The sequence below is a fragment of the Euleptes europaea genome, chromosome 15, assembly GCF_029931775.1.
Source record: "Euleptes europaea isolate rEulEur1 chromosome 15, rEulEur1.hap1, whole genome shotgun sequence".
In the NCBI taxonomy this organism is placed as follows: Eukaryota; Metazoa; Chordata; class Lepidosauria; order Squamata; family Sphaerodactylidae; genus Euleptes; species Euleptes europaea.
In genome coordinates, this window is record NC_079326.1 from 40,722,850 (window position 1) to 40,748,631 (window position 25,782).

General features: G+C 44.2%; 1 protein-coding gene across 2 annotated transcripts; it reads right to left on the reverse strand.

Annotated features, from left to right (window-relative positions):
* Positions 1–4,737: 4,737 nt before the first annotated feature.
* On the reverse strand, positions 4,738–25,496 carry WIPF1 (WAS/WASL interacting protein family member 1). 2 transcript variants are annotated; one of them, XM_056861508.1, is made up of 7 exons: positions 25,407–25,496; positions 20,569–20,698; positions 19,596–19,772; positions 13,999–14,775; positions 10,205–10,429; positions 9,033–9,146; positions 4,738–4,806 (listed from the first exon to the last, which is right to left on the reverse strand). In XM_056861508.1, the coding sequence occupies exons 1-7, from the start codon at positions 25,455–25,457 to the stop codon at positions 4,751–4,753; spliced, it is 1,530 nt and encodes a 509-aa protein (XP_056717486.1). In that variant the 5' UTR covers positions 25,458–25,496; the 3' UTR covers positions 4,738–4,750. The 2 variants fall into 2 exon arrangements, with proteins under 2 accessions (XP_056717486.1, XP_056717487.1); XM_056861509.1 differs by lacking the exon at positions 19,596–19,772 and having other exon boundaries at positions 13,999–14,576; positions 20,571–20,698.
* Between the last annotated feature and the right edge of the window lie 286 nt (positions 25,497–25,782).

Consider the following 25,782-nt stretch of genomic DNA (forward strand, 5'->3'; position numbering starts at 1 on the left):
TTTGCCTTGTCCTCTCCATGTCAGAGGTTCCAGCTGCCTGGCTAAAGCACACAGCTTCATAACTTGATTCACCCGAGAGATGATCCAGTGGCAGCACCAACAAGGGAGTAAACAGGGATATGAAAAGGGCCTTTGACTGACACATCCGCTTGAAAGCGCCTGGCATTTCTCATAACTGATGCCCCAGCAGAAACAAGGTCTACATGTGTTGGTAAAATTCTGATGTGGTTGAAAAGGCTGAATGCAGTGGCAGATCTACTAAGAAACTAATGAAGCTTAAGCTTCAGGGCTCCTAATCCCGGAGGGGCCCTGAAGCAACTTTGTTTATAATGAGTGAATTTTCCAATAAAATCAATGGAGTTTTTTAAAGTGTTTATTATTAAAATAAGGCTATTTTAGTGATAGACTCACAAGCCAATGGGTTGAAGTACTTCATACTGACCTTAGAATATGCTTTAATACCCATTTTGTATTGCCTCAAAACGTCCCTGTAATTGGTCAAACTTCAAGATTTTCTCGGGGGCTTGCAGCACCAGCTGTATGGGCTCGCTGAGCTCGCCAGAATCTATTCATAGCCTACATTTTGGCAACTGGATCCTCGAATCCTTCGTTGGTGCATGGCTTAATAGTTCTATAGCTCAGCTCTTAGGCTAGAGCCAATCGGAAGCATAAAAAGACATCTGAATTCTCAATTCAGGCTGCACTCGTCTCGCTTGTGCATTTTAACACCCAAAATCAGATTTTCACCTCTTTATCCTAATGAGCCCCCTCTGATGACCTTCTACCTCTCTATTAGAGAATGAACCAATACCTCTGCCACAGAACAACCCCATTGAAGAAGATAACAGCAGTTACCTAGACCTCATTGCTGCTTGTGAAGGATCCCCCATAACAGTTCAAGCTTCAGGATCCCAAAAATGTAGGTCCGCCACTGACTGTACACTCTTCAGACAGCAGGTGGGAAAGGGGCATTTTAAATGCTTTCCCTGTGTAAATAAAGAGGCAAATAAAAAGAGACAAAAGAGATCGTGCCCTAGTCCTTCCCATGTGGCAATAAGTTCTCCCCTTACAGAGAATGAAGGATCTAGAACTTTGAAACAATCAGGGAGCAATCTGAAGGATGTCTTCTCAGAAGTAAGTCCCATGTTATTCAGTGGGGCTTACTCCCAAGAAATTGTCTTTTAGGATTCCACCCACCACACCTCACCTGCAGTCTCAAGCAGCGAAACAGTCCAGTTTACCATCTACATTTCCCCTGCTTCTCCATTCTACTGTGCATGTACACTGACCTTAGAAGTCAGTTGAAAGCATTACCACCAGAAGTAAAAAGGACCCTGCCTTCCTTTCTGTTGTCTTCACTGATTCATTCAAAAAGAGAATTTTCTCTTAAGCAACTTACACAAAACGTACAGCTGCTGGAGCATATTTTGAAATAAAAAGCTCCCCTCAAAATACTTGAGCTTAATTTGCTCTTCAGAAAGCTTTTAAGTGCTCCAGTCTTAACAAAATTTAAGTAGTAATTTATTGTTTTTGTAAAAAAAACATCTTGCGGTGTTATTTTTTTTTTCTTAAAAAAGCACAAACCTACACACAAGAGTGACTGGACCAAAATCTGGGAAATATTAATACTGGATAAGTCATGCTTGTTATAGGCATTGGGGAAGAACCATAGTCCACCAAAATACAATATTGTTATAAACTATGTAAGATCCTGAGTGGCATTGCTGTTTTGACATTTGTGTAAGAAATAAAATAAACACAGATCCAATCTGTTGTTTCTATAAAATATGAGTGGGTATAATCTTTGGATCCTGGAAGTCAACTTCTGTAAGCATTTCATCCTAAGCGAGAGCACATGGAGCACAGTTCCACATTTGACTCTCTAACTGGCCAACCGGCGATATTTTTTAGTCAAAATTAGTCACGAAAAGCTTTATACATGCATTTGTACTGAACACGCTAGGCTACTTGTCCCCCCTCGTCTTTCCTACATACCACGCTCCAAACCTACTTTGTATTTATCAATGGGAACACTCAAGGTCTAAAAGCAGGGCTCAAAAACCCTTGAGGCCCGAGCCAAATAGCTCCAGACCATTTACCTCAAGATGCAGGGCTGGTGTTCAACTCAAGCATCCAAAGTGAGACCTCAGGGTGCAAACAAGGACTACTGGAAATGGCAGCCAGGGAGAAGGCAACGGGCAATGATTTATGCCTGTCACCGTGCCTCAGACTCACACAGTGGCCGGCCTGGCAAGTCTCTGAGGTGTTGGCAGTAACACCAGGGCTTGGCCTGTTCCCAGTGTGTTTGGCCAAGTACAACTCTCATCTCTCCCCCTGCCACCCTCAAACACCTTTTTTCCCCCTGGCACACCAACAACCTCACAGGTAGACGCCATGTTTTCTGTCAGTGCTGGAGCCAAAAAGGTTGCCTACGTCTGGTCTAAAGAAATACCGCCAGTCACTCATACAAAGCACCACTGTGATCATTTCTGAATCCCCTTTCCCCAAGATTCAGACATTCTCATGTGCATTTCTAAATTACTCACTGTTCTTTCACAATTAAGCTTTAACAGTATATTCCATAACTGGATTCTTTTCTTTTCAATAGCCTCTCTTCTTGACTTCAGCAGAAAGGGCATGCTGTAGCCTACGATATGCATATTTTAAAAAGCAGACAATACATAAGAGATGTTCCTGAGGAATCAGTCTTGAGAACTTTGTGGCAGCAGCGAAAAGTGCAGTCGAGGTGCAGCCAACTTATGGTGACCCCAGAGGGTTTTCAAGGCAAGAGACAATCAAAGATGGTTTGCCATTGCCTGCCTCTGCACTGCAACCCTGGACTTCCTCGGTGGGCCCCCATCCAAATACTAACCAAGGCCGACACTGCTTAGCTTCCAAGATCAGATGAGATTGAGCTAGCCTGGGCTATCTAGGTCAGGGCCTTACCTAAGAAGTAATTCTACTCATCAGGCATATTCCAAACAACAACCACAGTCCTCTTAAGGATCTCCTTTCTCTTGCCAAATAAGCCGTCAGTTGGACCCAAACTGAATGAACCGAACACCAGTTGGAACATTTAACACACATGTACCACCTGTCACAATGCTAAAAATGTGTAGCTGAGGAATATTTTCCTATAGCATTTCAGGAGGGAAACAACAACAGCAGCTCTTTGAAAGGAAATGAACGTTGCAGAAAAGCCAGTGCTCAAGCCTAGCCAGCTGTTTTGCACTCTAAAAGAAACTCAAATGAGAGTTTGAACTAGTCAGTGGAATGTGTCTGGCGTTCGGACATGTCCTGCTTGTATCTGGAGGCTTGATGCTGCACGACAACCAGTTTCAAAAAACAACACACACACACCTCGAACTTCTATAGTTAAAATAGTTTCAACTTTATCAAGCGAGAGATAATAGACTGGGGGCAGAGAGACTTGTAAGCAATGAGAGATGCTGATATGCATTAGTTCATTTGGAGGGGGCATATTTTCTCTAGCGCTGCTCAAAGCAGACAACATTGCAGTAATCCACTATGCAAAACCCACGTAAGACACCCCCCCAGAGGGAAAAGGATAGTTTAATCACATTACCATTAGCAAAATGAGGAATCGAACTCCAAGAAATCACCTTCGAACTATTATATTCTAGCACCCAATCCAATGGAGGACATACAAAGCTACCTGGGCTGAGTGGGTAAAGCTCTTGGTTGAAATCTAAAATCCCAATTTTGTAGTGGGAAAAGAGCTAATCCTGAGCAGCCAAATGTCCAGTTTTTAGTTGTTGTTTTTAAAAAAAACAGTCCACATGTATCCATGGCTGCTAGATCAGACAGAACAGCACGCGCACACATTAACTTGGTGCACCCATCATTCCTCATCCAGCTGGGGATATTTGCTCAGAAACCTTGTTTCTTTTCTCTTGGCGCCTCAATCTGGAACAGGGCATTGGAATTTTTGGTGAATTTTCACAAAAACTGCTGCCAGTGGTCCTAGCAACCCTTTCCTTTGGTCTCCAAAAAGCTCGAATTCATTCCAGATTTGGTAGTTTGCCAAGAGAATAACACCATGGAATTGTCCCCTTTTCTTTCCCCGAGAGGGAATGCATCAGCTTCCGTGCAACCTAGCTTTACCATCAACAAACTGATGTGATCCAACAGATGGGCAAACTGATCCAGGATGTGTTGTAGGAGCATATGGTGAGCCGTTTAGCATGCGTAGGCGAACTGAATTGCGTCAGTCTCTGGAAAGCACACCCATTTCTGGCTGGATGCAATACAGGTTCATACACTATGCAATGTTGCTGACCCTTGTGCTAAAAAAACCCTGTCTTGCTCTCATTGATGCTGCAAAGACTAAGAAAAGGATTGGACTCTTGAGTGCACAGATGCAAAAAGACCCCATTATGCATTCTGGGAAATATAATCTACCCCACCCTGGATCATAAGTACCTGATCAGAGCGAGGTCCCATCGATTTGGAAGTTTAAAAATTCCTGGAAAATGGGGTTAAGGATCACAGTCTGTGAATCTATTGTTGATAAACTAACGTGGAAATCTGAAGCAAGCACTTTCAGTCTCATTTACACTGAGCGGGAATTAAAAGGGAATAAGCTTGGACCTGGTTTCTGCCATTTTAAAATGCGGTAGGGACTTCTCTCCAGAGGGAAGAAAAACGCTGTTGGAGAGGCAGTATTCTGATAAAATGCTGAAAGCGAGGAGGGGTTCAAGAGATGTAGGAGAACCCTGGAGGTCCTGCTTCACCTTGGAATAGGTGGAAGAGGAGGGGCACCTCTTTCTCGGCGGCTGGATCCACCTAAAGGAAAAGGAAATTAAAATCACATTAATTTTATCATTGTGCTGATGTCACACCACTTTCCACATTGAGGCATATGCCTTGGATTGCCAACCTCCAGGTACTGGGGAGAAAAACGGCACCTCTGTACTCGTACCAAAAGGTTTAGAAAAACAGTACAGGAAACTGTATATACACAAAGTGCAAATATTTATAAGCTACTGAGGTGAAACATAGACCATATACGTGACATATATACAACACAATTATATACAATATGTACAGTTCACACAAAAAATGTAGAGAAATTTCCAAAGGTCTCAACTTAGTACCACAAATATATAGAAGAAGTTCCAAAGGTCTCAGCTGAGTACCAAATGAATGCTAATATTGTAATCCTTGTGTAAAGTTCATATAGAGCCACAATCATCGATGGATACGGCTGTTTCAGATCCACAGCAGTGGAAATCTTTCTTCAGTCCTTCTAAAAATTAATATATTACCATCAGTATATAAATATATAAAGATTATGACTATTAAAAAATGAGTCAATACAATATACTTACAATACAAAAGTGCTGTTACATATTCATCATTCCTTCCCACACAGGGTAAGTATGAGCAATCAGACGTCAGTAAAGTACATCACATAGTGGGGGTTACCCTCCTAAAGTTATTAACAATGCCCAATCCAGGATTAATAGAGTAGATAGGCAAGATTTATTGTATAGGGAACCAAGAATCAGGAACGAAGTACAGCCAATTACTTTTGCTTTTCAATACACCCACTTATCTGGACATATTGCAAGCATCGTGAAAAAACATTGGCACCTTTTGAGGGAGATTCCAGGATGCGGGGCTCCGCCCCGTATAGGCTTCCGCAAAACGCAGTTTATCAAAGATAAGATAGTGCATTCAGATATATACAGGGATGTTTCAGGCAAATCTATTGTGGGACACTATAAGTGCCATAAATGCATGGCATGTGATCTATGTCTTGAAGTCAAAGAATTCAGGAGAACTGATAGTGATTTTGTATTCAAATTGCAGTCCTGTACCAACTGTGACACGCGTTTCTGTGTTTACTGTTTGCGCTGCCCGTGTGGCAAATTTTACATAGGCTCATCAATTAGACCAATTAAAATGCGCATATTGGAGCATAAATCCAGGATACGGGCCAAGATAGTATCTGCCCCGGTTGTAGAACATTTTCTCGAGATGCACCATAATGAAAATGAGCTTCGCTACTTTGTAATCTGGCGACTGCAGAGGAAACGTTTCAATATAGGTGACAACGAAAGATTGTTAAGGCAGAAGGAGGCTTTCTTCATTCACCTTTTGAACACGATGTCTCCAAATGGATTAAACCTGGATAATGATTTTTCTTGCTTTCTATAGGGTAAAGCCAATGTTAAAATGCTGCTAAAATATACACTGTCACTTTAAGAATTCCAACCAACTACCCACCACAAATTGCATTATTGGGGTTGCCAGTTTGTGACCTGAAGCATTACTCTTTACCCTTAAATGGTGGACTATATGGTATTATACTAGGATGGCCAGTTCTAAGGTTGCAAAGCTCCAGGTGGGGCCTGGAGATTTCTTACATTCTATAGGGTAAAGCTGATGCTGCTAAAATATACATTGTCACTTTAAAGAATTCTAACCCACTTCGGGGATGTATCATCAGCAACACCTGGGTTTTCCTATGTATCTGATTAAGACTCTGTTCTAGTTTACTAGCTGCACTATGTGATGTACTTTACTGACGTCTGATTGCTCATACTTACCCTGTGTGGGAAGGAATGATGAATATGTAACAGCACTTTTGTATTGTAAGTATATTGTATTGACTCATTTTTTAATAGTCATAATCTTTATATATTTATATACTGATGGTAATATATTAATTTTTAGAAGGACTGAAGAAAGATTTCCACTGCTGTGGATCTGAAACGGCCGTATCCATCGATGATTGTGGCTCTATATGAACTTTACACAAGGATTACAATATTAGCATTCATTTGGTACTCAGCTGAGACCTTTGGAACTTCTTCTATATATTTGTGGTACTCAGTTGAGACCTTTGGAAATTTCTCTACATTTTTTGTGTGAACTGTACATATTGTATATAATTGTGATGTATATATGTCACGTATATGGTCTATGTTTCACCTCAGTAGCTTATAAATATTTGCACTTTGTGTATATACAGTTTCCTGTACTGTTTTTCTAAACCTCCAGGTACTAGCTGGAGATCTCCTGCTATTACAACCGATCTCCAGTCGACAGAGATCAGTTCACCTGGAGAAAATGGCTGCTTTGGCAATTGGATTCGATGGCATTGAAGTCCCTCCCCAAACCCCACCCTCCTCAGGCTCCGCCCCAAAAACCTCCCACCAGTGGCAAAGAGGGACCTGGCAACCCTACATATGCCTAAGCTAGCCATTTACAATGTCGGGTAAAAGAACTCATTTTAAAATGCTTCTATTTTTCATTTAGGTATTTATACCTTGCTTTTCTCTAGTTGGTAACAACATGGTTCTCTCCTCCTCCATATTATCCACACAAGAACAACCACGTGAAGTAGGTTAGGCTGAGAGAATGTAACTGGCCCAAGATCACCCAGCAACCATCCATGGCAGAGGGGAATAACTCTGCTTCGGGCCACACAGCCAGTTTATGAAGACTTGAGCATAGTAGTGTTGCCGGTCCATCCATTCCTCCTCCCCCCCCCCCCCCCGCATCACTATTAGGTAAAGGTAAAGGTAAGGACCCTGTGCAAGCACTGGGTCATTACTGACCCATGGGATGATGTCACATCCTGACGTTTACTAGGCATGTGCCTTCCCCAGTCATCTTCTCTTTACTCCCAGCAAGCTGGGTACTCATTTTACCGACCTCAGAAGGATGGAAGGCTGAGTCAACCTTGAGCCGGCTACCTGAAACCGACTTCTGTTGGGATTGAACTCAGGTCTTGAGCAGAGCTTTTGACTGCAGTACTGCAGCTTACCACTCTGCGCCACGGGGCCCATCACACCACTATTAGTGTTTGCCAAATAGCTTTTGATGGCTTTGGAAGCATTGCAAAACATGTTTTGTTTGTTTGTTTGTTTTTAGACCTAGTGGGGAGAAAATATACGAATGGCAATAAGAGAGCTGCCATCCTGGTTTCAAGTCTTAAAAATCCAATGTGCCCCTATCTAATTTGAATTAGAAAAGGTTTAAACAAAATAGATATTCTGCAGAATTCAAAGTGCTGGTTCTTACCTTCAAGGCCCCAAACAATTGGGGCCTGGGTAACTGAAGGACCGTCTCCTTCCATGCCATCCAGCCTGCCAATTGAGATCTGCCGCTTAAGCCCTGCTCTCTGCATCCCCTGCCTTCAGAGGTGAGGCGGGTGGCAAGCAGAGACAGGCATTTCCTGTGGTGGCACAATGCCCTTCACCCCGCTACACCTGAATTCTGCCACCTCACTGAGCTGCACGTAAAGACCAGGATATAAGGGTACATCCAAACCACTGTTTTGAGGAGGTGCTGATGCAGCCTTTCTAAACCGTTTTGGGTACTAGTTGCTAATGGATTTTTTTGGATACCATTTCAGACACAACCACTTTGGCTGCCAGTTGCTGTAGTCCTCAAGCTGTTTATTTACCAATGGAAGTAGCAGTAGTAGCTGTTGTTGTGGTTTTCATATTATCTATTGGGATGTGAGGGAGATCTGGCTGCGACATCTGTCACCCTGTTGATTGCCAGGGTTGATTCGGCTGACCTGGCTGGCTAGGTGGGTGTCCCCTACCTCCCTCACAGCTCCATGTGCGTCCCTCCCGAAGCTGCGCGCTTGGTGGAAGAGGACGACCATCCCAGATAGCAGGAGTGTACCATTCTTCAGTCAAGGGTATGTTATCTATTGTGGTTGTTGTTGTTTGCTTGTTTGTTTTTGCTGGTCAGTGACCGTATTAATAAATTATTATTATTATTATCCAATGGAAGGGGGTTTCTGGGATGACATAACTATATAGCCAGCAGTGGCAAGAGACCCATAATCACATAAAGATCACCCCGCAGCAGGCCCCAGGGATCCTCCCCTCCATGGTCTACACTACCATTTCGGTTTCTGCATTACCCAACAATATGTAGCATTTATCCAGCCTTTCTATGATGTGTTCCTCGCACTTAATATAGTTTCTCTCTCTGCAATCACCCAAGACATCAGCACCGAATGTCTTTTTAACATAAGGACTTACTTCTGTTGTCATTCCTTGCCAGTTTACTGGGGTAGTTCTTGTTCATGGGCACATATGGTTCTGGAGGTGGCAGGTCAGACAGAGGATGGAAGGAAAACCGGCTCTCCCACTCATCTGGATAGAAACAAGAAGCTTTTTAAAAAGCTCTCTGCAACTTCCCGTTACAGATGTCACACCACATTGATCCCAGAAGAATTCCCCTGAAACACTACACTCTGCAGCTTGTAAACCAACTTTTAGTTATATTTTTAAATTATTCTACAGAGTTTCCTCTGTCAGTGGCCCCTCCCAGTCAGAACAGGTGTTGCTCTTAAATGGTTCCCTTGGGAAACACAATGCAATTAGTCAGCATCTAATTGTATTTTTTCTTATTGTTATAACATGTCCAACTGAAATTACTCTTGCATTTCTTCCATGCCCGTCCTAAACCCATTCCCCTACCCTTGGAAAAGCTAAAAAAACAAACCTAATATGAGCCTTTTCATGGATCCAAAACTATGAAAAAGGTTGGAAATACTGGGTGTGATTGGAATTGGACATGATCCAGAGGTCAGTGGTTCCTGTAGTGCCAGTGTTGGTAGAAGGAACACACAAAGCTTTCCCCCTCTTTTCCACACCCTGCAACGGGAAAGTCTCACCCCCGCTAGCAAGTCCTGTCTCGCTTTTACCCTGCCAGAATAAGTATTAACGCACAAGCCCAGTAGTATCTGTTACTACAGTCCTGGAACATTCATACTCTCGACACATTTTAGGAACTTGCTCAATGCTGTAAACAAGTTCTAGAGAATTCACGAGCAAGGACTATGAAACACAATTTAGAGAACGTTGAGATTGTTGCACCAACAGGGCATAATAACACCTCACAACATTCATTCCAAGGTTCCTGTGTAGTCTCAAAGGGTAGCCATGTTGGTCATCAGTAGAACAGCTAGATTCGAGTCCAGTAGCACCTTACAAACCAAGGCTCCCTTTGTCAGATACCGTATTCGTCAGATACCATACCTGACAAAGGGAGATTTGACTCTCAAAAGCTTATACCTTGAAAATCTTGTTGGTCTCTGAGGTGTTACTGGACTCAGATTCCTGTGCCGTTTATTTTCAGGAAGTGGATGTCCCAGGAAAGTTGACTGTCTCCATTTGTTCTTCTCGTTTTCAGAGTAACCGCCACTCACCGTCACAGGAAGAGTCTTGGAACCCGTTTCGGAGAGCGGACAATGGAGGGGGAGGCGGAGGGGGAGGGGGACCTCCGCACCCAGGCCTGTCGGGAGGGGGTGGCGGCACCGGCCCACTTCGGAGTTTATCAAACGCCCCTCGGGAAGGTAACTGCGGAGTAGCTGGCAATGCCCGTGAAGTGCTACCATTTCTGTTGATTGGCGGTGGGGGAGGAAGGAGGGGTCCTGAAGCATGAAGAGGCAAGAAGAGCAGAAAATTACATTTTAGCACAAAGCGCCATTTTTATTTTCAACGCTGGGCCTTGCTGCTCACTCTCTCTCTCTCTGCTTTTGAGCACAAAACAAACAACAGGGTTTTTTTTATATATATATGGAGAAAAATTAAGCTGGAGCCACTTACAACTAGATCTGTGAATGGATCCCCTAACCAGCTTTTATTGGTAAAACAGCAACTGCAGGGTATACATATTTGTTATTTGGATCAGGGCCATAGCACAGAGGAGCGGGATAACCCCGCTTGTTTCCCAACTTTTAATCTTCCTCCAGAGCAGCTATTTGCCCCTCTGGGGGTAGCTGCAGGCAACAAACAGAAACTTGCATATCTTCCAAGGCCAGCTAACAGTTCTGGAGAGATATCTGAGGTTGGGAAACAAGTGGAGGGAGAAGGGAAAGATTATTCCTTCTTCCTTTCCAATGTGGCTCAAATCAGAGTTCTACCTACATTGCTACTAAAGGTAAAGGTCCCCTGTGCAAGCACCGGGTCATTCCTGACCCATGGGGTGACATCACATCCCGACGTTTCCTAGGCAGACTTTGTTTGCGGGATGGTTTGCCACTGCCTTCCCCAGTCATCTTCCCTTTACCCCCAGCAAGCTGGGTACTCATTTGACCAACCTCGGAAGGATAAAAGGCTGAGTCAACCTTGAGCCGGCTACCTGAAACCGACTTCCGTTGGAATCGAACTCAGGTCGTGAGCAGAGTTTGGACTGCAGTACTGCAGCTTAACACTCTGCGCCACGGGGCTCTTATCTATCAACAAAAACTAAAAATGTCTGTCTAGTGAGGCTCACCAAGAGAAGGTATTTTCTGTTTCTCTGCGTGGATAATTGTTACGAGAAGTGGAGGGGACCCAACGAAGCGACAAAAAAAGCTTTTTTAACGCCCTTGCCCTCTGCAGAGGGGCTAGCAGATTTGGTCAAGGACTCTCCAACTTTTGGGAAGCACCTTGGTGTATGGGGCTCTCCCTGGGTCTGGCAGTCTCGGGAAAGTTAGATACACTGGATCTCTCTATCCGGATTCTCTTTAGCTGGTACTCTGTGAATGATCCCTCCGCAAAGTTATTACTGCAGTATGGATTCGTTGAGGTAGGGTGATCTAAGGCAAAATACTCCACTGAGCACTTAAAAACAACTACTACTTGAATTTCCAGAAGTGGAACCTTACTTGATAACAGTTTCCACTGAGTTAATAAAAGGAGCACCCATAATGCTACCTCACACCTTCATTGCCAATGGGTTCTTAGTGATGGAACGGCATCTGGGGGTCGAGGCAACAAAGGAAAGCCGTACCATGCTTGATGCTGAAGCTAAATCGATCCATAAGACCAGTAACCCCCTAACGTGGTGCCCGCTGATGTGTTTCCTGGCACTCTGTTGCTGCTGTTCTTTCCTGACTCCTCCTTTATCCATTTCATCTTCTTCTGTTTATCCTTCTGAACTCCATACACGCTCCCTCCTTTTGACTCTTTCCTTTGTCCCCTTTCACACTCCTGCCTTCCCTCCTGCTACTTTCTTCTCTCCTTTCTCTCGCCAATCTACACATTACAAAGTCCTCATGTTTCTTGGGGGAGGACATGAGGATTTTGCACCAATCATCCATGGGATTTTTGTGCCTCCCAGATCCACTCGTGCCCTTGTGGCTCAGTGGTAGAGCATCTGCTTGGCCTGCAGAAGGTCCTAGGTTCAACCCCCGGCATCTCCAGTTAAAGGGACTAGGCGAGTAGGTGACGTGAAAGACCTCAGCCTGAGACCCTGGAGAGCCGCTGCCGGTCTGAGTAGACAATACTGACTTTGATGGACCAAGGGTCTGGTTCAGTATCAGGCAATTTCATGTGTTCTTCACAATCACAGTGCTCTGTTAGATCTTCCGCCTTTTCTCCCGTGATATTTTTGTTTCCTCAAACCTGCATTGGGCTCTATTGCCAAATTTACATGCAGCAATTTGCGTAGCAAACGTAGCGAACGGCAACTGTGGCTCCATGGGGAGGTTTGAGGAAGCAGAAAGAGTGTGGTGGGAAGGGGGGGAGAATGAAGCTGCTTCGATCCACGCACCACACTTGGAGAAGAAAATGGCATTCATGAGTTGAGGGGGGCACACCTGACGCAAAGTCCTCATGTTGTCTCACTACAAACACAAGGACTTTGTAAGGTGTAAGAATGTCTTTTGGTCATTCACCCTACCCCACACAGCTTCTCCAGCTGGCTTCTAGGTGTGCTAAAGGTGATGAAAGATGGTTAGGGGTGTTGATGGAACTGGAGGGTGTGGGGAGGGAGGAGAGAAAGCCCGTTTCCAGCTGCCTACTTCAAAGTCCAGGCAGTATCAACCACTCAAAAGGTCAATGGGTGCCTGACTGTATTTGTTCAAAATTACTTTGCCCCAACAACAGCCTCGCTATCAGCAGACAGGAAGTGTGTGTGTGGGGAGGAGAAGGACTTTACTGCAAGAAGTGAAAGTAAATATACTAAGAACAACCAAAACAGATGAGTTGAAGATTTAGAAGAAAAAGGAGACTCAAACCGGCATACAATCGCCTTCCCTTCTCCTCCCTCCACAGCAGACACCCTGTGAGGCAGGTGGGGCTGAGAGAGTGCGACTAGCCCAAGGTCACCCAGCTGGCTTCATGTGAAGGAGGGGGAAACAAATCCAGTTCACCAGATTAGCCTCCGCTGCTCAAGTGGAGGAGTGGGGAATCAAACCCGGTTCTCCAGATCAGAGTCCATCACTCCAACCCACTGCTCTTAACCACTACACCACGCTGGCTCCCCAGGATCAACCAGGGGAAAATGCCCCATTTACTTATCACTTGTCACATACATTACTTAGCACCCTGACCATTACATAGGTGTGCCTCATGAGATATATGTGACATCAAACCCCAGTTTATAGACTTTAAAATCCAACATGGGAAGTGACCCTCTCACTGTAGCCATGAAGTTTCCGTGACCACATGGCAAGTATGTGCCTGCATGTACATAAAATCACATAGACCAGACTTATAGGACCCAAGACAGCAGTGTAGATGCTCCAGTTTATGTTCCTTCCCCTAAACAGCAACAATGCCACCGAACACAAGGGACTTTTAAAGGTATGAAGTGAGGCCAAGTCTTCAAACTCTTATATTATATCACCACATCAGTTCACTTAGAGAGCCAGTGTGGTATAGTGGTTAAGAGTGGTGGTTTGAAGCGGTGGACTCTAATCTGGAGAACCGGGTTTGATTCCCCACTCCTTCACATGAGCGGAGGAACTAATCTGGTGAACTGGGTTGGTTTCCCCACTTCTACACATGAAGACAGCTGGGTGACCTTGGGCTAGTCACAGTTGTCTTAGAGCTCTCTCAGCCCCACCTACCTCACAGGGTGTCTGTGGTGGGGAGGGGAAGGGAAGGTGATTATAAGCTGGCTTGATTCTTCCTTAGGTGGTAGAGAAAGTTGGCATGTAAAAACCAACTCTTCTTCTTCTTCAATGTTTGGTTTTTTTTTTTTTACTGGACGATTGAATGCATGAAGCCTTACCTGATCTACTGGGCGGGTCTCTTACAGGAGGTGGCGGTCTCTCATTTGGTGGGGGCGGAAGAGGTCCAGAACGACTAGGACCAGGCAAGCTTGGTGGCGAAGGAGATGACAGTGACAGATTCCTCTGAGGAAGTCGTGGCATTTCGTCATTTCCAGCGGCTGTCGGCGGAACCAGAGGTGGACCTGGCCTACTGGGAGGTGGGGGAGGAGGAGGCTGCGAGGCGAAAGATGGCCGAGGGGTGGAAGGTACCGGAGGCTTGCTGTTCTGAGGTGGCGGAGGTGGCAGGGAAGGTTCTCTGTTGAGAGGTGGCCTGTTGGTCGCCGGAGGAGGCGGTGGAGGTGGCTTGTCTTCTGCTGCCCTGCTCGGTGCTGGAGGAAGAGGAGGCCGGTTTGAAAAGGGAGAACTACCTGGTGGCGACTGGCGAATGCTTCCACCGAACCCTACGTTTCTGTTTCCTGGGAAAGGCGGCGGCGTAAGCCCTAAGCTGGCTTGCCTGGCTGTCGCTGGCACAGGGGGCGGTCCTCTGTTGTACAGATTTGAAAGACTCGATGGGACCGGTCTCGGTGTATTTGGCACAGGAGGGGCGCCCGTGTCGGGCTTGGAACCGGCATCAGGTCTTGGGGGCGGCATCCGGTTTCTCTGCGGTTCCGGCGTTGCAGTTCTTTGCCCAAAAGAAGGCCCTGGAAATCTCCCTACGCCACCCGAGGGTGAAAAGGGCTTTGCTGATGTTGCTCTTCCTCCCGGTGGGAAAACTGGAGCTCTGCCTCCTGGAGAGTCTGAAAATGCAAAGAGGGTTCATCACACAGAGGGGGGGGGGGAATTGGCATTGAAAGGGCAATTTGTAATGACCTGGGAACTATTATTGATGGTTACCAAACTGCACAAACCTTTGTACAGCGTTGTGTAGTGGTTAAGAGCGGTGGACTCTAATCTGGAGAACCGGGTTTGATTCCCCACTTCTCCACATGAGCGGCAGAGGCTAATCTGGATTGGTTTCCCCACTCCTACACACGAAACCAGCTGGGTGACCTTGGGCTAGTCACACTCTCTCAGCCCCACCTACCTCACAGGGTGTCTGTTGTGGGGAGGGGAAGGGAAGGTGATTGGAAGCCGGTTGGATTCTTCCCTAAGTTGTAGAGAAAGTTGGCATATAAAAAACAACTCCTCTTCTTCTTCTTTGTGTCAATGTAAGCACCTAAAGAAGGACTGGGGTATGGAGATCCCTTTAAAAAACTCACAAAAGGGTGATCAGCTAGGATTTTTCAGTTCATGCACATAATGAATGCTCCATTTTCTACCATGCTAGTTTTTTTGCTATTTTTTTTCCATCACACAACTTTATACACTATTATATACTCATTAACCTGCTGCAAAAACAGGTAGGGTTTCCACAGCAGGGAGGATGTGGTGTCTATCATTAGCCTTTCTACAGAAAGAGTCTCTCAGAGAAGCTGTGGCATGTTAAATGCTATGAGATTAAGAGGGGATCCATAAATAGCCTGTGACACAACAGATAATACCAGCTCCGAAAGACTTTGTTTCATCAACACAGACTGAAAGATCACCTCGTATGTTTTAACCCCACTGCTAAATTTAAGTTCTTATAGTAGATATCACCAGTCAGGAAGAAGAAGAGTTGGTTTTTATATGCCAACTTTCTCTACCACTTAAGGGAGACTCAAACTGGCTTACAATCACCTTCCCTTCCCCTCCCCACAACAGACACCCTGTGAGGTAGGTGAAGCTGAGAGAGTGTGACTAGCCCAAGGTCTCCCAGCTGGCTTCGTGTGTAGGAGTGGGGAAACAAATCCAGTTCACCAGATTAGCCTCCGCTGCTCATGTGGAGGAGTGGGGAATCAAACCCGGTTCTCCGACTCCACCGCTCCAAACCACTGCTCTTAACCACTACACCATGAAGGCCCCGATCTGCTCAGAATTACAGAGAAATCTTAAGCAGTTACGCCTTTCTTGATCTCAATGGACTTAGAGGGGTATAGCTCTATTTAGGATTGCGCTGTTAGACTGTTTGGATTATTCTATGGCCTATAAACAAATGGGTCCGAATGCATATTGCAGCTCAACAGGTACACCAGTGCTTTGGATGGACATATTCGGCAAAAAAAAAAAATGTTGAACGTAAAGAACACAAGTTCCCACTAACATCTAACAATACTCACTGTGGGTATTTGCACATGTTTTCTTACCCATACAAGACCAATATGGAATGGAGTAGCAATCTTTTTTTTGGGGGGGGGGATTTCTACCAGTGAAACCTGGTTCAGATCCCTGCTCAGGGCCAACATTTTTAACACACCAACTCCAAAACAGGGCAAATGACCACCCCAGGGCCATTTTGTCTCAGGAAAGCTGTGCAGGGTAGGGGGCGGATAAGAAGCCCTCCTCCCCCATGCTGCAGTCCTGAGCCAAATCAGACTTCTATTTTAAACAGCAGTGGCTGTACGGGTGCAGAGAAAGTGAGTCAGGGACTGCAGATCTGGCTTGTTAAAGAACATAACATTGTGGGATTGTGCTGTGGTGGTATGGATTTCTATCACACTAGTGTTCACTGGTGGTATGGATTGCTATCAGACTATTCAGCTCAACAGCATTGTATAGTGTTAGAGCACAGGGCTAGGATCTGGGAGACCCGGGTTAAAATCCCTGCTGATATACACATCCATACAACATTGGAAATATATTATAGGACCGCTGTGTGTGCCAATTTAAATGGTGAAAATTCCATGTTTTACAACAACAAGTATAAATGGCCACACAATATAGAAGGTTATTACTTTACAGCATACCTTCATTTGTATTTCTGGATATGTTTCTAAAATATGTGAATGTATAATTGAAGTCACTGGCCACCAAGATTAAGTTAATTCATGCCATCGTATTCCCTATTACTATGTATGGGTGTGAAAGCTGGACAATGAAGAAAGCTGATAGGAAGAAAGTAGACTCCTTTGAAATGTGGTGTTGGAGAAGAGTGTTACAGATACTGTGGACTGCCAAAAAAAAAATAGTGGGTTATAGATCAAATCAAGCCTGAACTGACCCTAGAAGCTAAAATTACTAAAGTGAGGCTGTCGTACTTTGGTCACATTATGAGAAGACAAGAGTCACTGGAAAAGACAGTCAGGCTAAGAAAAGTTGAGGGCAGCAGGAAAAGAGATGGATTGACTCAATAAGAGACCCAACAAGAGATGGATTGACTCAATAAAGGAAGCCACAGCCCTCAGTTTGCAAGATCTGAGCAAGGCTGTCAAAGATAGGACGTTTTGGAGGACTTTGATTCATAGGGTCGCCGTGAGTCGGAAGCGACTTGAAGGCACTTAACACAGAGAATTGACCACTGAAGAAGGCCGCTTAGGCTGAAACGTGTTTGGGTTATTTATTGGTCATTTACATTGATTTTGTATCATCAACTATGTTTGAAAGTTAGCAACTATTTTTATATATTCTTTTAATTGATACGCCTGTGTATTTAAGGCCCAGTGTTTTTAGTTTAGTGTACCCTGCATAATAAATAATATCAGTATTTTGGTAGGATCTGGGAGACCCAGGCTGAAATCCCTGCTGGGCCATGGAAGCTCACTGAGTACCCTGGCCCAATTATGCACGCACCCTAAGCTACCATGCAGGGTTGTTGTGAGGATAAAACAGAGGGACGGTGAACCATATAAGCCACTTCGTGTCTCCATTTGGGAGAAAATTGGGGTATAAATGAAGTAACTAAATAAGTAATGTGTAGTTTGGCGCTCAGCATTGTAGGGGGGCCTTTGACCATTGGTTGGATCATTTTTTAAGATCATGTGGGACATTCTTAGCACCCACCAAGCACTATGAAAAATAGGCTACAATTACAGTGATACTAAAGACAGCAAAATGAGAGCTGGTGGAAGAAAGAGGGGAGGGGGGACAGGATGCAGCATTTAAGCACAATGCATCTCAAAATGGCCATCTGCCAACTACATTGGGATCCTGCTCCTCCTCCAAGGAATACAGGGTGATCCTCTTCCCTTCCCCCTCCGTAGAAGGGAGAGAGAGATTAGAGAAGATAACACCTTCAAAGTAAAACAGAGCTCAGTGTTGGTATTCCTGAATCCCACACAGGAAGGGCACAAACGCTGAATTACTGGTTATTTGTCAATTGTGCTCACCTGAGGATACCGGCACAGGCTTTGCAGGCTATGTAAAGCAGAGCTTTCCCAATGAACCCGAGCGGAAACTGTGATTTGCTTCCTTCTATAAGTATTCATGTTGATGTGAGTTAGCTTTTTTTTATTATTATTTGATGTAAGCCAGTTTGAGTCCTGCTGACTGGGGGGGAAAGCGGGATATAAATATTTTAAATAAGTAAATTGAGAAGTGATGCCACATGTCGCTTCCTGACTAATGCAACTGAGGCGCTTTCCTCCAAATAAATGTGAGAGACAGGAGATTGTAAAGTACGAATGGCTAGACTGGAGTCCAGTAGTACCATAGAGACCAACCGATTTTCGAGGTATAAAATTTCGCCAGTCAAAGCTTTCTTGAAAGCATATACCAGGGGTGTCAAACTCAAATGTTACGAGGGCCAGATATGACATAAATGTCACTTGGTCGGACCGGGCCATGCCTCGCCAGCCCAGATTTAGAGTGGGGGGGGGGTTGGCTGGCTTGGCTGGCTCGTGGGCCAGATTCGGCCCGCGGGCTTTACGTTTGACACTTCTGGCTTATACTCTGAATCTTGTTCGTCTTTAATGGGCTACCAGGCTTGAATCCAGGTGTTCTACTGCAGACTAACATGGCTGCCATCTGAAACTAAGGTACTAATGATGGCGAGCAGGGAAATAGGCCACGGGCTTCACGGCTAGCAGGCTTAATGTGGGACCCACTTGGTGGCAGCTAGAAGTTCCTGGTGCAACATTGTCAAATATCTTTGGCCATTTATGCATGGGAGGTTTTGCCTGGGATTTCCTGCTCTGTAGATGCACATTTTTTCCCATCCAAATTCTCAAAACTCAAAAGTAAGCCCCCATGCAGAGTTTTGAGAACTCGGATGGGGAAAATGCGCATCTAGAAAGCAGCAAATCCAAGGCAAAACCTCCCACGCATAAATGGCCTTTCTTTAATGATCCTGCTCGAATGACCATTAGGCCTTAAGCAGGACCGCGCTAAAGAACAATAGCCAAAATATGTAATATTTAGTATATTCCCCTTATCCTTTAAAATAGGCAGCCAATATATACATAAATGTTGCAGTCTTTATCGTCTCTGATTTGTTATTAAAAACAATTTCAGCAAGGGTGAGTGCCTTCTTTCCATTATCAAATGACTCAACCCGTCTCTGTCTATCAACCTCAAATAACGGAAAATTGTTAAATATCATTGGCAGTACACAGAGAGGCATTCCCCTTCAGATATTATAAGGGAACACATTTCCCAGCATGTTCACAGAACCAAGGAGTAATCTATAGCCCTGCCACTAGCAAACAATGACTGATTTGCATGAGGGGGGTGGCACATTTTCTATCCTTCTTATCTTCCTTGTTGGTCGCCGAGTAGAACGTTCCACACCTCACAGAATATATCTTGATCACACTCTCCTTACCATTATCCCTGTTTGACGTAGGCCTCAGCTTTGGCATCCCTGACTGGAACAGGCCTCCTAAGCCAGGTGGTCCCCCTCCACCATAGCTACTGCCGCTGCCGCAGCTGCTGCCGCCACCACTGCTACTAAAGCCACTGCTGCTTCCACCACCACCTCCTCCTCCTCCTCCTTTAGGCTCTACAGTCACGGAAGAGAGGGAGGAAGACAGTGAGTGTTAACCTATAATGGAATACAACTTGTAGGTTGCTCATACACACTTGCAATTAAGTTATGACTGTCCCCATATATCCATCCTATCGCAGAGCCATCTCCCTAGCTAGGTTTAATGTTATGCCATCTGAGTTACTCGATGGAAGATTTAGCAAAGTCACCCAATCAGAAAGACTTTGTCCCTGTGGCAGTAATTGTGTTGAAACAGTTGTCCATGTTTTGTTTTATTGTAGTTTCTATTCAGAAATTCGTAATGAACTACTAAGCCCTTTGCAGACATGTAGACTGAATGCTTTCGATTCCTGTAATGCTTCCTTTCTATTGAATAATTGTTCGCTCCATGTTCTGGAGACTGTAGCACAATTTTTAAAGATTGCTATAGAACGCCGCAAATCAGTTAAATAGATGGATATATTAACTCACAACACTATCTTATGCAAGTGTCTTTTAACCATTTTGTAAGGTTATATCTCAAATATTTATATTTTTACATGCTACTGTATGTATAGTGATTTTAGGCCAATAAAGGACGATATGTATGCATGTATATGACTATCCCCATACAAAAGATCAACTTAAAATTTGACTTAAATAGACTTCAAATAAAGTGGCCTGACTTAAAATAAACAGGCAGTATTGCAGTCTTTGCACATGTGGATGCAGAACACTACAGACAACACTCCCAACGTCAAAGCTTCCCAGTTAGTAACGTAGGGATTCTTCTGTGTTTCTAGCCCATTAAGCAATATTCATGTATACTTACTCTCAATAACTGGGGCACTTCTATCATTGGTAACAGCCTTTTTGAGCTTTTTTCCTTTGTTAATATCTGACAGAAGAGCATTTCTCCCTGCTTGCTCTGACCTGTTTAAAGCAGGCTTCTCTGTATTGGCCTGCAAAATAACAAAACTAAAAGATTAGGTACAACCTGAATAGAAGCACTTAAATCTCGAAATACTTTTAAATGATGACATAGGAATTGGTCCTCCTGTTACCTATTAGCAACAAGGTTAGCTGCAATTGCCCCCCTCCCCGCATGGAGAGCTGAGCAAGCCAATAAATGTTCCGTGTGGATTTCTACATGAATGCACTTCTCCTTTCATTACAACAGATAACGTGCCATCATACCTACTGTTTTGAGGGCTCTCTCTTGCGCCTTGGAGGGAGCATAGTTACTTCAAAACTCACAAAAATCATCACAACATTGTGCATCAAAAGAAGTTATAGCCTTACCCAGCGTATACCACAATTTCAGGGAGCACAAGATTTTTGGTAGCTCTTTTTCACAATTCCTGACATTTTATGTATTTGACATTCACCACCTATCTTAGGCTGCAAACTGTAGAACAAGATGATTTTGTATCATGAACTCAGAGAAATTTTTGATATTCTCTTTCCTGAACTACCTCCCACCTTGCATGGCAAGCTGATTTCCAAACATATGGTCCCTCCTTCTGGCTGCCATGGACAAAATCATTGCTTAGTAAGCTACCACTTGTTTTACATGCCTCAAGGAGCTTCCTGGATTGTGGCCTTAAGACCCTTTTTAAAGGATAGTCATGTCATGTGCAATTATTGTTAACTAAAATAGAATCATAGAGTTGGAAGGGACCACCCGGGTCATCTAGTCTAACCCCCTGCACAATGCAGGAAATTCACAACTACCTCCCCCTCACACCCCCAGTGACCCCTACACCATGCCCAGAAGATGGCCAAGATGCCCTCCCTCTCATCGTCTGCTTATGGTCATAGAATCAGCATTGCTGACAGATGGCCATCTAACCTCTTCTTAAAAACCTCCAGGGAAGGAGAGCTTACCACCTCCCAAGGAAGCCTGTTCCACTGAGGAACCGCTCTAACTGTTAGAAAATTCTTCCTAATATCTAGACGGAAACTCTTTTGATTTAATCTCAACCCGTTGGTTCTGGTCTCACCTTCTGGGACAACAGAAAACAACTCGGCACCCTCCTCTATATGACAGCCCTTGATCTGGTTGTGGAGAAACCAGATCTTTCTTTCCTACATATTTCCCAATGCCCTCACCAGCCATTACAGATTCTAATAGTTGTACGTCATGGATATAGCTAGAAATATAGGGGAATGGCTGCTGGGCTTGACCAAAAAAGATCATGGAGGATGTTCCTGCATGCCAGATACAGAGCAGGCCTAGCCTCTCAGCTAAACATGCCAAAAAGGAAGTTGAAAGATACAGAACAGAACAGCCTTGGAGACAACAGAGTTGGGGAACAAAGATGGTGAGGGGTCTGGAGACCAACTCCTATGAGGAAACACTGATGGAGCTGGGTATGTTTAGCCTGAAGAGGAGAAGAGTGAGAGGTGATATGATAACCATCTTCAAGTACTTGAAGGGCTGTCATATAGAGGATGGTGCCGAGTTGTTTTCTGTTTCCCCAGAAGGTCGGACCAGAACCAACGGGTTGAAATTAAATCAAAAGAGCTTCTGTCTAGACATTAGGAAGAATTGGGAAGAAGAGCAACAGCAGCAGAGGATCATGAGGGTTGCAGCAGTGGTAATTAGGGCTCCCACTTCAGGTGGCAAAATGGCTTGAACTGTCACTGATGGGCAGGGTAGACATACATCCTGGAAACAGAAATTAACACCTTCTGGGAATGGTGAGAAACAAGGGTTACCAAACTCTTGCCTCTGAACTGCCTGCTATTTCAGAAAAATTCACATAAAAACTTCTCTTCTTATCTTTCCACTATCCAAAAACAGGATATCCGAGATATATTTGTACGGGAATAAAATTGTCAGTGACAACATTTTTTATCAAAACCACTTGAAGAATTTTGTTTTGCTACTTCGAACAATACACAGCCGTTCTAATTTCACAGCATCCTGCGGTCCACATTTAAAGCCTGCCGTGGATTGCCCTTTTTTTTTTTAAAGTTTGTAGTTCAATTATATGTTTAACAGAAAAAAAAGAAAACATGAAGCAGCTTAAATTTTCCCAGATGTTCAAAAACTGACTCATGCTTGTTCAAGATTCCACTAAGTAAGCATATTTTCCCCCTCTCAAGCACAATAATTTAGGAGATTTCTGTTCTAGTCCCCCCCCAAACACTTTTCCATTAAAAAAAATATTTATATCCCATCCTTCCTCCAAAAAGCTCAGGGCAGCACATACAGTTTCCCTTTCCACCTTTTATCTTCACAGCCACCCTGTGAGGTAGGTTAGAGAGACAGATCAATTGTCCAAAGATCACAGCAAGCTTTATTGTTGAGTGGGGCCTGGAATGCCAGTCTCCCCAGTTCTGCTCAAGCACTCTAAGAATATACCACAATCATAACAACCCTTAGTCAAAAAGGGCAAGAGTCCAGTAGCACCTTAAAGACTAACAAAAATATTTTCTGGTAGGGTATGAGCTTTCGTGAGCCACAGCTCACTTCTTCAGATATCTGAAGAAGTGAGCTGTGGCTCACGAAAGCTCATACCCTACCAGAAAATATTTTTGTTAGTCTTTAAGGTGCTACTGGACTCTTGCCCTTTTTGACTACTGCAAACAGACTAACACGGCTACCCACTGTGAATAACAACCCTTGCTCATGTTGAGGTGGAGGAACGTACGGTGGTGGTGGGAGGGGGCTGACCTGGGGAGACAGACCAGGAAATGCAATGCTTCTCATCTGACCTGCATCAGAACAGCTACATTTAAGTCCAGCAGCACCTTCGATACCAACAAGATTTTTGCGGTATGAGCTTTCGAGAGCCAGAGCTCCCAAAGAGAATCTTGTTCTCTAAGGTTCGACTGGACTCAGATCTAGCTGATCACCTACCTAGTATCAGTCTGATTTGGAAGGATGTAAGTGGAGAGGTTCCTCCTAACAGCTCCACTTAGATTTCTGTAACGTGCTATCCTAGATCTGTTATTCAGAATCTTCTATAGGGAAGCCTGCAGACCTCGACGGCTTGAGCAAAACCTGGCTGAATGAACCTGCTGATGTTATGCTATCCCAGGTAGCGCCAGCTGAGTTTAAGGTCCTCCATTAACCCCCCAATCTGAAGGACAGGGTAGTAGAGGCAGCCGGCAAACTTCATCAAAACTGGAACTAAACTTCGTCAAAATGGACAGCAAGAGATCAACAAACAGCTAGTATTTAAAAAGCCTATTTGCATAACTGAAAGTAGGCAATGTAACAGTACTAGTTAACTGACATGTTCATAAAAGTTTCCATAGCCCAAACACTGGTTGTTGAGTGTTGTTTTGTTTTGTTTTAGGGAAGTGGCATACACAAGGGCTCAAAACATGCAAAATACACCACAGCACCTTGTGCGCTTGTTTCAGTGCCCAGGCACAACTCTGGTTAACACCTGGCAACTATATACTTCTGTTATTTCCTTGTATGTAAAGCATCTCTTAAGAAGCCGTTTAATCCCATAAAAATATTTGCCTGCCATTCTCTTCACATCAAGCCTCTAATATAGCTTGACAGCAAGATTTAATTTTCTTTTTTTGAAGAGCCATCTTTGGTTCTGCACAGAGGGTTTTTTGGGTAGGTTTTTATACCCCGCTTTTCTCTACCTTTAAGGAGTATCAAACCAACGTACAATCATATTCTCTTCCTCTCCATTTTTGGCTCAGCCTGGTAACCAGCGGGAGGGTTAGGGGTCAGGGACATGGGGGTGCATGTGATGGCGGCAATGTTGCTGATGCTATTACATCACTCCTGGGTACAACCCAGAAGTGACAATAGACAGCTCTAGGCATTTAAAACATTTTTTTAGATGTATTATGGTATATATCAGGGGTGTCAAACATAAGGCCCACAGGCCAGCTCCAGCTCCCTGAGAGCTCTTATCCTGCCCACGAGCCAGCCGAGGCAGCCACCCCCCACCCACTCTCAATCTGGCCTGGCGAGGCATGGCTTAGCCAGAGCAAGTGACATTTATGTCATAGCCGGCCCTCGTAACAATTGAGTTCGACTCCCCTGGTCTATAGGTTGATTTCAAAGTTACTTGCATTGAGCTTGGCCTTGGCTGAGGAGGGAGGGTTAGAAATCGAACATAATAAATAAATAAATAAATAAATAAATAAACAAATTCTCGGAAGTCCAGGGTAAAGCTATAGGGTTTCCAGCAACTGTGAATTGTTGGAATAATTGCTAGAGCGATTGCAATTGCTCTAGGAATTGCTGGAATTCTATGGTAAAACCATAAGAGTTTCCAGCAATTGCTAGAGCTACCCATTTGTCACTTCCAGGTTATACATTGAAATGGCATACCAGCAGAGGGGCAGGTGGTGGGTTTAAAAAAATTCTTATCCTGCCACCACTCAGAAAAGCAGTGGATAATAGCAGCAATCAGTGGGAGACCTCCCTGCAAGCAGGATAAATGAGGGTGGCATTTAATTAGCATGGAACCCCTTTACATGGATTATCCATGGACTCCCATCTCCTCTACTCAAAACTCTGGAAGAAGAAAAAAGTAATTATCTTTTCTACCCAAATGCCAATGCATATGTACCATGCAACCACCTAAAATGTATTTTATTTTCATGGGACAAATCAAACAAACCAACTATTTCATGCCCAAGTAGATTTTTTTAATGGAAGTTTTAAAATTAAAAGTTAGAACTTACCACAGCCAGCGTCGGGGGAGGCGGAGGAGCAGGCGGAGGAGGAACAGGCATGGTCTAAGTCTCAAATTCTCTTCTACAGCAGTGAAGCCTGTTGAGGAACATCACCACATATGTAACTTTCCAAAAATTCAAACTACAGGCTGTGCTGAGAAGCTGGGCTTACTTACTATAGTTTTGCAAGCATAAATTAGTGTTACGACAGGACAAAATGAAATCATGATCTAAGTGCTAGCAAGTATGTCTGGGCAGTTCTTTAAGAATGGCAAAAAAAAAAGGTAAAGTAGAAAAGAAATTCAGTCAAATACAACCATATGTTTTGTGCTGAATTATTTAGTTGTGAGGAATTTTGGAGAAGAAATTCTTCCCATAAATCCAT